The 16,894-nt window shown below is 41.6% G+C and overlaps 1 protein-coding gene across 7 annotated transcripts in view; it reads left to right on the top strand.

Annotated features, from left to right (window-relative positions):
* DAB1 (DAB adaptor protein 1) overlaps positions 1-16,894 on the top strand; it is a 499,349-nt gene that overhangs the window by 432,894 nt on the left and 49,561 nt on the right. For 5 of the 7 annotated variants that reach the window (XM_075286461.1, XM_075286462.1, XM_075286460.1 and 2 more), the window contains exons 8-11: positions 4,741-4,872; positions 5,878-5,997; positions 7,420-7,458; positions 9,808-9,873. In XM_075286461.1, the coding sequence (XP_075142562.1) occupies positions 4,741-4,872; positions 5,878-5,997; positions 7,420-7,458; positions 9,808-9,873 (357 nt within the window). The remainder of the gene's footprint in view (positions 1-4,740; positions 4,873-5,877; positions 5,998-7,419; positions 7,459-9,807; positions 9,874-16,894) is intronic. The other 2 variants (XM_075286464.1, XM_075286463.1) reach the window with 1 other exon arrangement.

Below are 16,894 nucleotides of genomic sequence, written 5' to 3'. Positions count from 1 at the left end.
CACACAGTGATGTCACAGTACAGAGATAATACACACAGTGATGTCACAGTACAGAGATAATACACAGTGATGTCACAGTACAGAGATAATACACACAGTGATGTCACAGTACAGGATAATACACACAGTGATGTCACAGTACAGGATAATACACACAGTGATGTCACAGTACAGGGATAATACACACAGTGATGTCACAGTACAGAGATAATACACACAGTGATGTCACAGTACAGAGATAATACACACAGTGATGTCACAGTACAGGATAATACACACAGTGATGTCACAGTACAGAGATAATACACACAGTGACGTCACAGTACAGGATAATACACAGTGACGTCACAGTACAGAGATAATACACACAGTGACGTCACAGTACAGGATAATACACACAGTGACGTCACAGTACAGGATAATACACACAGTGACGTCACAGTACAGGATAATACACACAGTGACGTCACAGTACAGGATAATACACACAGTGATGTCACAGTACAGGATAATACACACAGTGACGTCACAGTACAGGATAATACACACAGTGACGTCACAGTACAGGATAATACACACAGTGATGTCACAGTACAGGATAATACACACAGTGATGTCACAGTACAGGATAATACACACAGTGATGTCACAGTACAGGATAATACACACAGTGATGTCACAGTACAGGGATAATACACACAGTGATGTCACAGTACAGAGATAATACACACAGTGATGTCACAGTACAGAGATAATACACACAGTGATGTCACAGTACAGGATAATACACACAGTGATGTCACAGTACAGAGATAATACACACAGTGATGTCACAGTACAGGATAATACACACAGTGATGTCACAGTACAGAGATAATACACACAGTGATGTCACAGTACAGAGATAATACACACAGTGATGTCACAGTACAGGATAATACACACAGTGATGTCACAGTACAGGATAATACACACAGTGATGTCACAGTACAGGATAATACGCACAGTGATGTCACAGTACAGGATAATACACACAGTGATGTCACAGTATAGAGATAATACACACAGTGATGTCACAGTACACAGATAATACACACAGTGATGTCACAGTACAGGGATAATACAGACAGTGATGTCACAGTACAGGGATAATACACACAGTGATGTCACAGTACACAGATAATACACACAGTGATGTCACAGTACAGGGATAATACAGACAGTGATGTCACAGTACAGGGATAATACACACAGTGATGTCACAGTACAGGATAATACACACAGTGATGTCACAGTACAGAGATAATACACACAGTGATGTCACAGTACAGAGATAATACACACAGTGATGTCACAGTACAGGATAATACACACAGTGATGTCACAGTACAGGATAATACGCACAGTGATGTCATAGGGGAAGCCATGCTTATATATGTTACCTTTAAGTCTCCTTAATCCTGTATAGCGGCAGTGAGGACCGGTGGCTAGCTATCTACACCGCCGCTGGCCCAGAGCCAAGTTCTTACACAGCGGATAATTACACGGAGGGAGATTGGAAGGATCTCATTAGCAAATGAGAAAGAAACTAATTGTTAGTGACGTCTGCGGAACCTGCAGCACTACAGACCTGTATATATAGGTAGCCACAGCTGCTGCAGAACATCTCTGGCTGAGGAGCTGACAATCACTCTGCGCGGAGACTTCCATCTTATAAAGTGATGTTCTATCTCTACACCATTGCTGTGCGATCAGGGGGGACGCAACCTCTAGGACCCCCCACCAGTCCTGAGAATGAAGAGGCCACAGTGCTGGTGTGATCAGAGCCATAGGTGTACAGTGCAGAATACTAAGCCAGGGCTGGGCCCTTCATTCCCAGAGGTTGGGATGTGATGTCATAGCCTAGTTATTAAACACAGTGATGTCACCGGACAGGGATAATGCACAGTATGACATCACAGCACAGGAAAAAACATGTCACAGCGCAGATGTAATGCAACAAGAAGTAAAACAAATCCCATATTCTTCCTTCTGTCCCCCAAAGCCATCACTTACTGCACCCTATAGTCCCATAGCGCTCCCTAATACACTCAGGTAATGTAGAACAGAATCTCCTGATCCTATAGTAGCTGTATACACTGCCTCTATAATACAGACATTACTGTGTGTCCTTATTATAATGTATGTATATATATATATATATATATATATATATATATATATATATATATACACACATCATGGTTACATTGTATCATCTCTGGTCAGATAGCACATGGATTCTATATACTGTATACCCACTATACATGTATAGATCCTATATGTCCTTATTATACATTACACACATACACATTATGGATACATTGTATCACCTCCGCTCAGATATCTGTGTACACGGATTATATATCACATTCCGGTCTGCGCCACATTTCGGATTCTCTATTTCTTGTATTTCTCCTCCTCTCTCCGCTCGTCTCTGGCCTCGCTCCTCAGTAATGTTTCTCTTCCCAGTCTTGGGTCAATGATATTCTTCACTGAATTGTGACATGTAAAGTGGCTGATGGCAGATGTATGTCATGGTGTGGGGGGGCCGGACTGGGGGGGTCAGACATAAGAGACATAATTCTCGTCTCCTGTACCAATATCCACATTATATCTTCTATTATTATTTTCTGCAGTGGAAATATTACTGGAAATGTAGCCATAGATCACCTGTAGAGACCGCCCCCTGCAGGCTGCCACTGGTAGGACAGGCACTATATCCTGCACACATGAACTGATCGTCACTGCAAAGAATAATGAACATGGCGGCCTGTCCACTGCAGGTGATGGATGGGCCGCACAGGCCGGGTTCATGGGCTTTGTATTTATGGTTTAAAGAACCTTGTCCATTTGTCTTCTGAAATACTCTGTGCTGCTGGACATCCTGCTCCTTCTTAGCCTATATTCTGATACTGTCTCCGGCCATATGCACCAGTAACATAGTGTAATATACAATTGTAGCAAACCCTCAGCTGTGACAAGTCTTATGGCTGTGCAGGGTAGACGCCTCTGGGGGGGATAAGACCCTGAAAATGGTGAAGATGATGAGTGTCACCCAGCTTTCTGAGAGTCCTAACGTGCGGGGATGTGTCGCACCCATCAGTTCTATGTCGGTGTAAATAGTGTCATAGTGAAGTAAGGGACGATTCGGGATGTAGCGGATCATGAGCTGGCGGCGGCTCAAACATCTCCATACAATATTTAGATGTCCCCGTTGCGTGCGTGTGAGCCGGGACCGCCGCGTCGCCAACTTCAGAATTAGGTCACTTTATACTCGGCAGTGGAATAATGTGGCCCCCGGTGACCACGGACGCCGATACCAAAGTCTGTGCCAGATCTATCTGTGAGCGAAAGACAGGGCCGCAGGCGAAGAACAGAGACAAGACGGGAAACTGCGACACTACACATCAAGTGTGCGGGGGAGGGGAGGACCAGGGGTGGGGGGACCCCAATATATAGAGCAGAGCAAAGTCTGTGCCAGATCTATCCGTGAGCGAGAGTCGGGGACAAGAATGGATCTGCTGTAGATCCCGCACAGACAGATGTCCTATAGCAGGTGGGTATTACTGGCGCCCCCTGGTGTCTGGATTCTCTTATTATACCGGTGTTAGATCTACAATCATCAATAATCCTAATCCCTCCTGTCTGTATAATCTCTGGAGGTCTCAGCACAGTCATCCATAGAGAGCCGTGTAATGCTTTATTAGCCCTGCGGGGGCGCTGCACTTGCTGCTGAGTTGCCGATCACTGGGGGTCACCCTGAATTTATGTTGTTTTCAAGCAATTCCTCTAAGAAGTGACTGTAAAAAGACCCTAAACATTAACCCCTGACTTTCCTACTACTGATAGATATGACAATGAATGAGGAGGGGGCGCAGTGTGACCCTCCCCTGCGTCCCCCGGGTGCTTGTACTTGTATCTTGCTCAGACCCTGATCCTGACTACACCAGTGTATATATAATATGCCATCCCCCCAGTATATGTACATGTTCACACCTGACAATATGGCAATGTTACCAGAGAAGTAATTATAATGATGGGAGAGTCCGGTGAGTGCGAGCGATGGCGGAGACAAGGTGCGAGATATGTGACACGTGGGGGCTCCGATAGTCTGAGGTGAGATAATAATGAGATTCTTACAATGAGGTTTTATGTCATTTAACAAATCCCAGCAGAAGCTTAAAGGAGAACTCAAACCTTTGTATCCTGCGGCGAGGCATGGAATCGGAGCGCCCCCTAGTGCACATGTGTGACCACCGCTCCCCTCTCCTCCATGGGACTGACAGGGCGCTCGGCTATCTCCATCAGTCCTATGGCTGGTCACAGTCCGGGGTCACACAGTTATCACTGAGGTGCGAGGCGTCTCGTGGCGGTATATACGGGGTTACTGAGGACGTATACAGCAGCCGCCGTCACACGCTACACATGGATCACGCTGACACAATCCGTGGGATAATGAACATCCTTCCACGCGATGACATTCCCTCCTATAACTATCAATTACCTGACAGTAAACATCACTTTCTACATTAAGACACAGATGAAGGATGCGCCATTCCTTACATCGCAGTCACATGACTCAGGTCTCCTCAGAGCCGCCAGCGCTTCGCCTCCTCTTCTATACAATACTCCTTCCAGCCACGGCGCCTTGCAGCGCTCTAGAACGGTTCAGGATCTTCTCTTGCTTCTTTCTTCTAGATTCTCCACCACCACCATGCGGTGCATGAGATCTCCTACATCGCCAAGGACATCACGGACCACCGGGCGTTCGGCTACGTCTGCGGGAAGGAGGGAAACCACAGATTTGTGGCGATAAAAACGGCCCAGGCGGTGAGTATATACCGTACGCTGCCCTGTACACAAGGTTACTTTGTATCGAGTCACTTCCCATATTGGTTACATCTTATGGATTGTAGTTAGGTGGTGACGTCTATGAGGATGGGGGCAGTATCGCCCCTCCCCCAGGGTGTCCATTACAGCCCATTGCTTCATTCCCATCTCTCTATAGCCATCGCTAGAACCCTGTGAGATACCATAGATGTCCCCAGTGGGTGGTGAATGGCGCCCCCATCTGCTGCCTGCTCATAGGGGCTACAGATAAATTCATCCTGCTCTTTATACTGCATTTTACTATAACTAGTCCCCCCGATAACTGGTTGCACCCCGCTCTGATGGGTTGCAGGGGAGTTGGGAACCCCTTCTGTTAGACTTCAGGAGTGTCCGAAAAGGGCTTCCCCATCCCGAGACCCTGTAGAAAAACACAAACTGTGAACGTGAGCAGATCCAACATGGCTGCCATTCACTGCCTTAGTATTGGTAGGGGTTGTGACACCCCTTTATTGTACTGCAGAGCGTTGCGCCCCGGCCCCTTCCTTTACAGTTGACGATGATGACGGCCATTATTATCAGGATTCCCCCGTTCGGTTTCGTTTGATTTCTGCTCCATCAATGTCATTTATCAGAGCTCCAGCGAGGTTTATAATCCTTGTGTCGGTACGGAGCCTGGCGCAGGTAACGTCCCTACAGATAGCGCGCTTTCCATCCTGCTTATGAATCAGCCCCGCATCTTATCAGCCAATCTCCAAACATGAGGCGCGGCGGCTGTAGGCAGGGATTTATCACCGGCCCACGTTCGCCATCTCATCCCGTCACCCGCCATTGATTAATAACCATCCCGCTTTAGTGACATTTTGCGGCGATCTCTAGCGCTTTAGCGAGCGCCCCACGTTAGCTAAGAGTCAGACGTTATTTAGGAAACATTTTGTCGCTGTCAGGGGGGAGATACGTGGAATCCTCGCCGAAAAACTCATTTCCAGTATTGTCCTTCAATTTCAGGCAGAGCCAGTCATCCTGGATTTGCGAGATTTATTCCAGCTTATCTATGAACTGAAACAAAGAGAGGAAATGGAGAAGAAAGCACAAAAAGATAAACAGTGTGAACAGGCAGTATATCAGGTACCGTGCCGCCCCGCGCCGCGCCGGGTCCTGTTCTATCAGCCGCCAGGCGTGACAAGTGTCTGCCCGTATCTACTGGAATATTACAGAGAAAATAACATGGAGGACGGGGGCTCTCATCCAATAGAGGAGAGGAAGGGAACTGTGCATCGAGAGGGTGCACACTATGGCGGTATAGTATAGAGCAGGAGGAGCAGATGGATAGAACGGCTGGTGGGAAAAGATTCAGTAATAATTGTATATTCATTGCTCTATTATGGATAGTAGTCAAGAGGGCGGACCCATTCAGTGATTGACTAGGACCGCCCACTGGACTCTGTATAAGGCTCAGACCAATAAAGTTCTACTGATACATTTTTGACCAATCTATATATCGATCAGCTCAGCTCCTCCTGCTCTATAACCCTCCGCCTGCACGACATGACGGCTCCACCTTATACCTGAGCGTAGACAGTGGCTCAGGGATCTCCGGCCATGCTGGGAGTTATGGGTTCAGCTGGTGACCTATGGGCTGTATTAGATGAAGGCTTGGCCTGGGACAGATGTCCAATGGTTAAGTGAAACCAACTCAAGCCATGACATACAGATGTAGCAGAGCTGAGATTGTCACTATAACATAGATAACACTGTCATTGGCCTAAAGTCATTGCAATAATGTATCCCACATACCCTACAGTTGTCATATTACATGTAATATGTGTAAGGGAGGTCCCTATAAGAACATCCATATGACACAATAGAGCATAAGGACACACACATAGCCGCACACTCCACAAACTACTTGCAGCCAAATCTTGTGTTCGCAGTAGCCACTGACTACATGAGTTAGCCAACAACACTGGGCCGTTATCTTCAAGCCTGTGCTGCCATTGGCCACCATGGACGGCGGGGTTATGGTTGTCAGATTAAGTGACCATACACGTAGTGATTGTGATGTCAGAGGACAATTCCGTGATAACTTCAGCTCTGCTACATCTGTAGATGGGAGAAAAATTCTGACCCATCCCGTGTCCTGAAGGATCTGCTGGATGTCCCTGACCTGATGCTGCTCATATATATACAATTGTTGTCTTACGATACCCCTCCAATGTCTGAGGCCAACTTTACCCGTGTATGTACAAAATCTAAGGATAAGCTCACATTTCATGGAATGAATCTCTGTCCGTATAGTAAGAAGTCACTTTCTGGTACCGCGATGGGGTCCAGCTCCACCCCTGCAGGTCATGGCACAGTATTGGGGACTTTCTTTTGCTTCTACATACACTCCTGCAGTAAAGTGAGCTGTGCCGCGCCGCGCCCGTTCATGGATCTGCAGTATTTCCAGCTTTGTCTTTCCTGCCTTTCATTCCAGTTGCAATTCTCATTCTCTTTTGCTTTTTTATGTCCTTCCCTCTTTTTTCTTTCCGCTTGCCTTTGCCTCAGACAATTTTGGAAGAAGATGTAGAAGATCCTGTTTACCAGGTAACGTCTTCTGGTGTAAATACTTGTGTGGCCATAATGAGATGCGCGCTTAGGGTTTAGGATGTGGTCGTAAAGAGGATATATAACTGCTACCCGCCCCCACTGAAGCCAATTACGTGCCCGTCTCGCCCGCTCTGCGATTACTGTTTCATCTCATTTTAGTGCCCACTTAATAGGAAATGAATATTATTCCAATCTGGATTATGGTGATTCATTTTTAGTATGTCATTAAGAGGAGAGATTGGGATTTTTATGCCGCACCATAGGGTATCTGTCGTCAGATATTCTAGTGGCTGTAATTGGCAAAATGTATTATCCCAGGTGGTTGTTCTCTATCATTCACCTACGAGATGACATTGAGGGCTACGACTATAGTTGCCCCTCTCACAGCCCCCAATATAATAAATCTAATTCCCAATGTTGCGGCTCCGTTTTTTGTCTGATTCAGAGCTTTTGCATGAAAACATTGTGTCTGTCTGACCCGAGCACTAGGGCGAGCTCGGGAACTTAGTGCATGCTGTGCTATTATTGAGCTGATGTATCAATCAGACTAGTGGTGAGCTCCCCCTAGTGGCGGCCTTACGCAGAAAGAATATGATTATGTAACCTCCTGTTCTTGTACAGAATTTAGGGCTCTGTATCAGAATTTTGGGGCTTTAACCACCATAAAGATCAGAGATCAGGGAAGAAAATTGAACCACATTTAAGAAAATATTGAAAAAAAAAAGTCCTGAAAGGGATTGTACCAAGTTATCAATTTTGTATGGGGGTAACTTCATGATCAATGGGGTCCCAACAGTCGATCCTGAGAACAGGGTTCCTGTGCCCCGATCCTGAACATATGCAATGCCATTCTAATAATTCTCTATAAGACCCCCAGAGATAAAGATAGCACTCGGCTGTCTCTGGCACCCCCTTATAGAATGAAAGGAGAGGCAGGACACATACATGGCTTGTCACTTTATCAGGGTGGGAGCAATGGAGCCCTATTCTCAGGATCGACCACTGGAACCCCCAATCATTAAGAGTGTTTTGCCTATGGTAATTTTCTAACTTGATACAACCCCTTAAAGGACGTCTTGAGCATTTTAAGGATTTGTGGATGTTATTATTTGTGCAAAATGCAAATCACAGCTCCGCCTGAAAACTAGAAAACTATCTCTCTAGCGCCACCTATAGGTTATTGTCCTATAAACCAATGCTGGACCCATGAAAGAGCCTGGGGCCATGACCAGGAATACAAGGCAAACCACACTGTTTGGGGTCTGGAGCCCTACCTATAGGTGGCGCTAAAGAGACGGATTTCTCTTTTCTAGAAGAGAGCTCATTTGCATACTATTTCCCAGCAGGCATTGCCAGTAAGACTTCTTACACCAGCTGAGTCTCCCCAACGAGCACTAGTACCCTGCGAATCATATAAAACTGATACAGAATGTTGTCAGTCGTGTCAGTAAACGTTGCAGCATTTCAATGCGCACAATCCCATCTGACACAATATAGGTCAATCACTTCTGCTGGATCCGAGGCAGTAGAGATAAGTCGCACGCCTCGCTCTGAGCCTGCGGTTTGCCTTTGTAGGTTCAGATTTTCCGCTGTATGACGCTCACAGCCGAGCGCCGGTCCCATTGTTTTACTATTAATCCAGAATTAATAAGCTCAGTGAGCCAAATCAGATTATCCAGATCCACGACTGAGACGGCAGCAATAAGTTCATGTAAATCATCCTACAAGGCATCAATGTCACATCCCTGCGTCGCTATAATCTACTGGAGTCTATCAGCAATGAAATATCCGCTTTATCGAGACTCCAATCAAATCCACGTCCCTCATCCCGGCCATCATATTAACACATTGCACAATGAGGAAATACAAGGTTCCCTTAAAGGGATCATCCAGACAAAGACGTAAGGCCCGATCGCTGTATAACAAGACGCCTTGAAACTTTCCAATAGGCTTTAGGATTTGTTCTCTCTCTTTGAGCCGTCACTACTCACAGCGATACAAGTTGTTATAATTGTATCCAGTCTAGATAATGTTCTACGAACTAAACAGAACTCCAGACTGATACATAGTATTTACCTGCACTGATACATTGTAACAAACACTCAGGCGAGGGAAGATACTGCTGCTCATATGTTCTATAAAGGTATCGCAATCTATTTTCATCTTTATTTTATGTTACTATTAAGTCAAGAACGTTAAACTTCCTATTGACCTTTAAGATGCTGCATCTGAGCTGTAAAATCTTCTGTTTTGCTGCTTTATCTACTTTGTATCTGAATTTCCATCTTTTCTATTTTTCCTGCTCTCATTTACGCTTTCTCTCCTCTGCTGGATGTGGGACTGTAGTACATAGTGTTTGAAGCTGGCCATGAGTCCATACGTGATCCAGACACTGAGGAGAGCATATACCAGGTACTAGCACCATGTGACAGAAATAATCCCATTGTATCACCTGTAATACTAACCCAAAGTGATCTAATACCAGAAAGAGTCTGAATACAAGTGTAACTATAGTATAAGTAATACACTAAAGAGCAATTCCAGGCATATCTGATCATACCATGAGGGATATACTAATTCATAATAACCTCTATGTGCGAAAATACAACTATCATAATACTGCCCCTATGTACAAGAACATAACTACTATAATACTACTCCTATGTACAAGAATATAACTACTATAATACTACTCCTATGTACAAGAATATAACTACTATAATACTACTCCTATGTACAAGAATATAACTACTATAATACTATCTCCTATGTACAAGAACATAACTACTATAATACTACTCCTATGTACAAGAATATAACTACTATAATACTACTCCTATATACAAGAATATAACTACTATAATACTGCTCCTATGTACAAGAATATAACTACTATAATACTGCTCCTATGTACAAGAATATAACTACTATAATACTGCTCCTATGTACAAGAATATATCTACTATAATACTACTCCTATGTACAAGAATATAACTACTATAATACTACTCCTATGTACAAGAATATAACTACTATAATACTACTCCTATATACAAGAATATAACTACTATAATACTACTCCTATGTACAAGAATATAACTACTATAATACTACTCCTATGTACAAGAATATAACTACTATAATACTACTCCTATGTACAAGAATATAACTACTATAATACTACTGCTATGTACAAGAATATAACTACTATAATACTACTCCTATGTACAAGAATATAACTACTATAATACTATCCCTATGTACAAGAATATAACTACTATAATACTATCCCTATGTACAAGAATATAACTACTATAATACTACCTCCTATGTACAAGAATATAACTACTATAATACTACTCCTATGTACAAGAATATAACTACTATAATACTACTCCTATATACAAGAATATAACTACTATAATACTACTCCTATGTACAAGAATATAACTACTATAATACTACCTCCTATGTACAAGAATATAACTACTATAATACTACTCCTATGTACAAGAATATAACTACTATAATACTACTCCTATGTACAAGAATATAGCTACTATAATACTGCTCCTATGTACAAGAATGACTACTATAATACTGCTCCTATGTACAAGAATATAACTACTATAATACTGCTCCTATGTACAAGAATATAACTACTATAATACTACTCCTATGTACAAGAATATAACTGCTATAATACCACCTCCTATGTACAAGAATATAACTACTATAATACTGCTCCTATGTACAAGAATATAACTACTATAATACTGCTCCTATGTACAAGAATATAACTACTATAATACTACTCCTATGTACAAGAATATAACTACTATAATACTGCCTCCTATGTACAAGAATATAACTACTATAATACCACCTCCTATGTACAAGAATATAACTACTATAATTCTGCCTCCTATGTACAAGAATATAACTACTATAATACTGCTCCTATGTACAAGAATATAACTACTATAATACTACCTCCTATGTACAAGAATATAACTACTATAATACTACTCCTATGTACAAGAATGACTACTATAATACTACTCCTATGTACAAGAATGACTACTATAATACTGCTCCTATGTACAAGAATATAACTACTATAATACTGCTCCTATGTACAAGAATATAACTACTATAATACTACTCCTATGTACAAGAATATAACTACTATAATACTGCTCCTATGTACAAGAATGACTACTATAATACTGCTCCTATGTACAAGAATATAACTACTATAATACTACTTCTATGTACAAGAATATAACTACTATAATACTGCTCCTATGTACAAGACTATAACTACTATAATACTACTCCTATGTACAAGAATATAACTACTATAATACTGCTCCTATGTACAAGAATGACTACTATAATACTACTCCTATGTACAAGAATATAACTACTATAATACTGCTCCTATGTACAAGAATATAACTACTATAATACTGCTCCTATGTACAAGAATATAACTACTATAATACTACTCCTATGTACAAGAATATAACTACTATAATACTGCTCCTATGTACAAGAATGACTACTATAATACTGCTCCTATGTACAAGAATATAACTACTATAATACTGCTCCTATGTACAAGAATATAACTACTATAATACTACTCCTATGTACAAGAATATAACCACTATAATACTACCTCCTATGTACAAGAATATAACTACTATAATACTACTCCTATGTACAAGAATATAAATACTATAATACTACTCCTATGTACAAGAATATAACTACTATAATACTACCCCCTATGTACAAGAATATAACTACTATAATACTACTCCTATGTACAAGAATATAACTACTATAATACTACTCCTATGTACAAGAATATAACTACTATAATACTACTCCTATGTACAAGAATATAACTACTATAATACTACTCCTAAGTACAAGAATATAACTACTATAATACTGCTCCTATGTACAAGAATATAACTATTATAATACTACCTCCTATGTACAAGAATATAACTACTATAATACTACTCCTATGTACAAGAATATAACTACTATAATACTACTCCTATGCACAAGAATATAACTACTATAATACTGCTCCTATGTACAAGAATATAACTACTATAATACTACTCCTATGTACAAGAATATAACTACTATAATACTACCTCCAATGTACAAGAATATAACTGCTATAATACTGCTCCTATGTACAAGAATATAACTACTATAATACTGCTCCTATATACAAGAATATAACTACTATAATACTGCTCCTATGTACAAGAATATAACTACTATAATACTACTGCTATGTACAAGAATATAACTACTATAATACTGCTCCTATGTACAAGAATATAACTACTATAATACTACTCCTGGAGATTTCTGTATGACTAGAATTGCTCTATACAGCTAATGACTAATAACTTGTTACTTTGTGATATAACGCTGGTATATAATACAGAATACTGTCATGTAATATAATTTATGTTACTATTTTTATTTCCTACAATAACATTTCTGGAAATACAGAAGATCCAGTCATTTTCATTCTGTATAATCAGCTTTAGTCCTTTAATGTATTATAGTGACTTGGCGGTAATATTTACCTAGGGATATTCTGGCTGCACTTAATACGATGTTAGCGCTGCGGTCGTGTCCATGTACCTGGGGGTGGAATATTTGTCAGACATGTGGATATTACTGTGTAACTTAGTAATGTTGTGATGACCTTTCTGTATTTGATTATGAAGATATGAGAATTATTTTCTACATCTTCATCCAATACGTAGAATAGAGATGGAGGAGACTGGCAGGATTATATACAACGCTGTATACTGGTGTGTAAGGAACCGGAGATGGTGGAAGCAATAAATACTGTCTGACAATGATATTATCTAGGGCCATACAGAGATATAATTAATCACAATTCCCTCATAACATACTGTAAATATCCCGGGTATTTAGTGTCTATACCGTATAATGGATATGTTCAGGAACACTGTATACCCTTACTGACCCCCAACCTTCTCTAACCTAGTCATGACTGGCATGGAACTCCTTCATTTAATTGAATGGTATTTTTGAGTGTAGTGACTGCGCCAGCAGAATAGTGAGCGCAGCTCTGGAGTATAATACAGGACAAGTAATGTAATGTATGTACACAGTGACTGCACCAGCAGAATAGTGAGCGCAGCTCTGGAGTATAATACAGGATAAGTAATGTAATGTATGTACACAGTGACTGTACCATCAGAATAGTGAGCGCAGCTCTGGAGTATAATACAGGATAAGTAATGTAATGTATGTACACAGTGACTGTACCATCAGAATAGTGAGCGCAGCTCTGGAGTATAATACAGGATAAGTAATGTAATGTATGTACACAGTGACTGTACCAGCAGAATAGTGAGCGCAGCTCTGGAGTATAATACAGGATAAGTAATGTAATGTATGTACACAGTGACTGTACCATCAGAATAGTGAGCGCAGCTCTGGAGTATAATACAGGATAAGTAATGTAATGTATGTACACAGTGACTGCGCCAGCAGAATAGTAAGCGCAGCTCTGGAGTATAATACAGGACAAGTAATGTAATGTATGTACACAGTGACTGCACCAGCAGAATAGTGAGCGCAGCTCTGGAGTATAATACAGGATAAGTAATGTAATGTATGTACACAGTGACTGCGCCAGCAGAATAGTAAGCGCAGCTCTGGAGTATAATACAGGACAAGTAATGTAATGTATGTACACAGTGACTGCACCAGCAGAATAGTGAGCGCAGCTCTGGAGTATAATACAGGATAAGTAATGTAATGTATGTACACAGTGACTGCACCAGCAGAATAGTGAGCGCAGCTCTGGAGTATAATACAGGATAAGTAATGTAATGTATGTACACAGTGACTGCACCAGCAGAATAGTGAGCGCAGCTCTGGAGTATAATACAGGATAAGTAATGTAATGTATGTACACAGTGACTGTACCATCAGAATAGTGAGCGCAGCTCTGGAGTATAATACAGGATAAGTAATGTAATGTATGTACACAGTGACTGCGCCAGCAGAATAGTGAGCGCAGCTCTGGAGTATAATACAGGATAAGTAATGTAATGTATGTACACAGTGACTGTACCAGCAGAATAGTGAGCGCAGCTCTGGAGTATAATACAGGATAAGTAATGTATGTACACAGTGACTGCACCAGCAGAATAGTGAGCGCAGCTCTGGAGTATAATACAGGATAAGTAATGTAATGTATGTACACAGTGACTGTACCAGCAGAATAGTGAGCGCAGCTCTGGAGTATAATACAGGATAAGTAATGTAATGTATGTACACAGTGACTGTACCAGCAGAATAGTGAGCGCAGCTCTGGAGTATAATACAGGATAAGTAATGTAATGTATGTACACAGTGACTGTGCCAGCAGAATAGTGAGCGCAGCTCTGGAGTATAATACAGGATAAGTAATGTAATGTATGTACACAGTGACTGTACCAGCAGAATAGTGAGCACAGCTCTGGAGTATAATACAGGATAAGTAATGTAATGTATGTACACAGTGACTGTACCAGCAGAATAGTGAGCGCGGCTCTGGAGTATAATACAGGATAAGTAATGTAATGTATGTACACAGTGACTGCACCAGCAGAATAGTGAGCGCAGCTCTGGAGTATAATACAGGATAAGTAATGTAATGTATGTGCACAGTGACTGTACCAGCAGAATAGTGAGCGCAGCTCTGGAGTATAATACAGGATAAGTCATGTAATGTATGTGCACAGTGACTGTACCAGCAGAATAGTGAGCGCAGCTCTGGGGTATAATACAGGATAAGTAATGTATATATGTACACAGTGACTGTACCAGCAGAATAGTGAGCGCAGCTCTGGAATATAATACAGGATAAGTAATGTAATGTATGTACACAGTGACTGCACCAGCAGAATATTGAGCGCAGCTCTGGAGTATAATACAGGATAAGTCATGTAATGTATGTACACAGTGACTGCACCAGCAGAATAGTGAGCGCAGCTCTGGAGTATAATACAGGATAAGTCATGTAATGTATGTACACAGTGACTGCACCAGCAGAATAGTGAGCGCAGCTCTGGAGTATAATACAGCATAAGTAATGTAATGTATGTACACAGTGACTGCACCAGCAGAATAGTGAGCGCAGCTCTGGAGTATAATACAGGATAAGTAATGTAATGTATGTACACAGTGACTGTACCAGCAGAATAGTGAGCGCAGCTCTGGAGTTTAATACAGGATAAGTAATGTAATGTATGTACACAGTGACTGCACCAGCAGAATAGTGAGCGCAGCTCTGGGGTATAATACAGGATAAGTAATGTAATGTATGTACACAGTGACTGCACCAGCAGAATAGTGAGCGCAGCTCTGGAGTATAATACAGGATAAGTAATGTAATGTAGGTGATTATTTCCTTTAGACACAATATTTTTTATTTAATTTCTTTGTTACATCTTTATGTTATTATTCTATATTAATTACGTCACTCAAAGCATAGAAGACATTAGATTCTTGGCCTCACATAGGTGTATGGGGAGTAGTGATTGTGTTATTGGTCCTTCCTCCCTTGTGTACATAGTATATATTAGTGTAATTGTAACAGCAGCGATTGTATCTGCTCCTCCTGCCATTTCTCTCTGATATTACACTTAGCTTTGTCTTTGTGTCTCTCTAACATTGTCCCCTCTATGGAGATGGCGGGGGGGAGGGGGGGGGGGGGGGTGTTCTGTCTCACTACACTTTGTTGGGGCCTGTCATTTTTTAATACCTTGATAACATTTATGGTTTGGGGTTTTCGATCTGGGGTAGAGGCGCTGAGTACAATGGCGGCTGTCCTACAATAATGGAAGCCTCAGTGATATGTTCTCCAGGATCGCCCAATATCAGATACATGTACAGGCTAGATCCCCATCCACTCTCACTTGAAGTGCACAGAGTCTTATAAGACAGGTGTCCAGCAGCGTCTCGATCTCCAGAGGTGTGAAGAGTCCGCTGAGATCTGGTGGTCTCCATTATTGTAGTGCTCATCATCGGAAAGGGATTATACTCCCATCATATCCATAGTTGTTATTACCTGGCAGTGGCCCCGGGTGCTACCATTCCTCTCATCACAGGGTTTTGTCAGGTCAGGAGAGGTGACCCCTCCTCTATATGCCTAGGGTCTCACTGGTGCTTATTGAGATCATTCCCTTTCCTTTTCTTCTCCATTTGGTCCAGACCACCATGACCTCTTCTGATAGCTGCAAAGCTTGATCCTTAGACATCTTTTGCCCAATGTCTTCTACCATACCCAGCTTATGTAGCAACACATATAAAGACAGACCCCAGACTAGACCCTCTAAATTGAGACCCCAGACCCACTATATAGATCCAA

The sequence above is a fragment of the Leptodactylus fuscus genome, chromosome 9, assembly GCF_031893055.1.
Source record: "Leptodactylus fuscus isolate aLepFus1 chromosome 9, aLepFus1.hap2, whole genome shotgun sequence".
In the NCBI taxonomy this organism is placed as follows: domain Eukaryota; kingdom Metazoa; phylum Chordata; class Amphibia; order Anura; family Leptodactylidae; genus Leptodactylus; species Leptodactylus fuscus.
The sequence above is the reverse complement of the archived record's forward strand: the minus strand, read 5'-3'. Positions and strand labels throughout refer to the sequence as shown.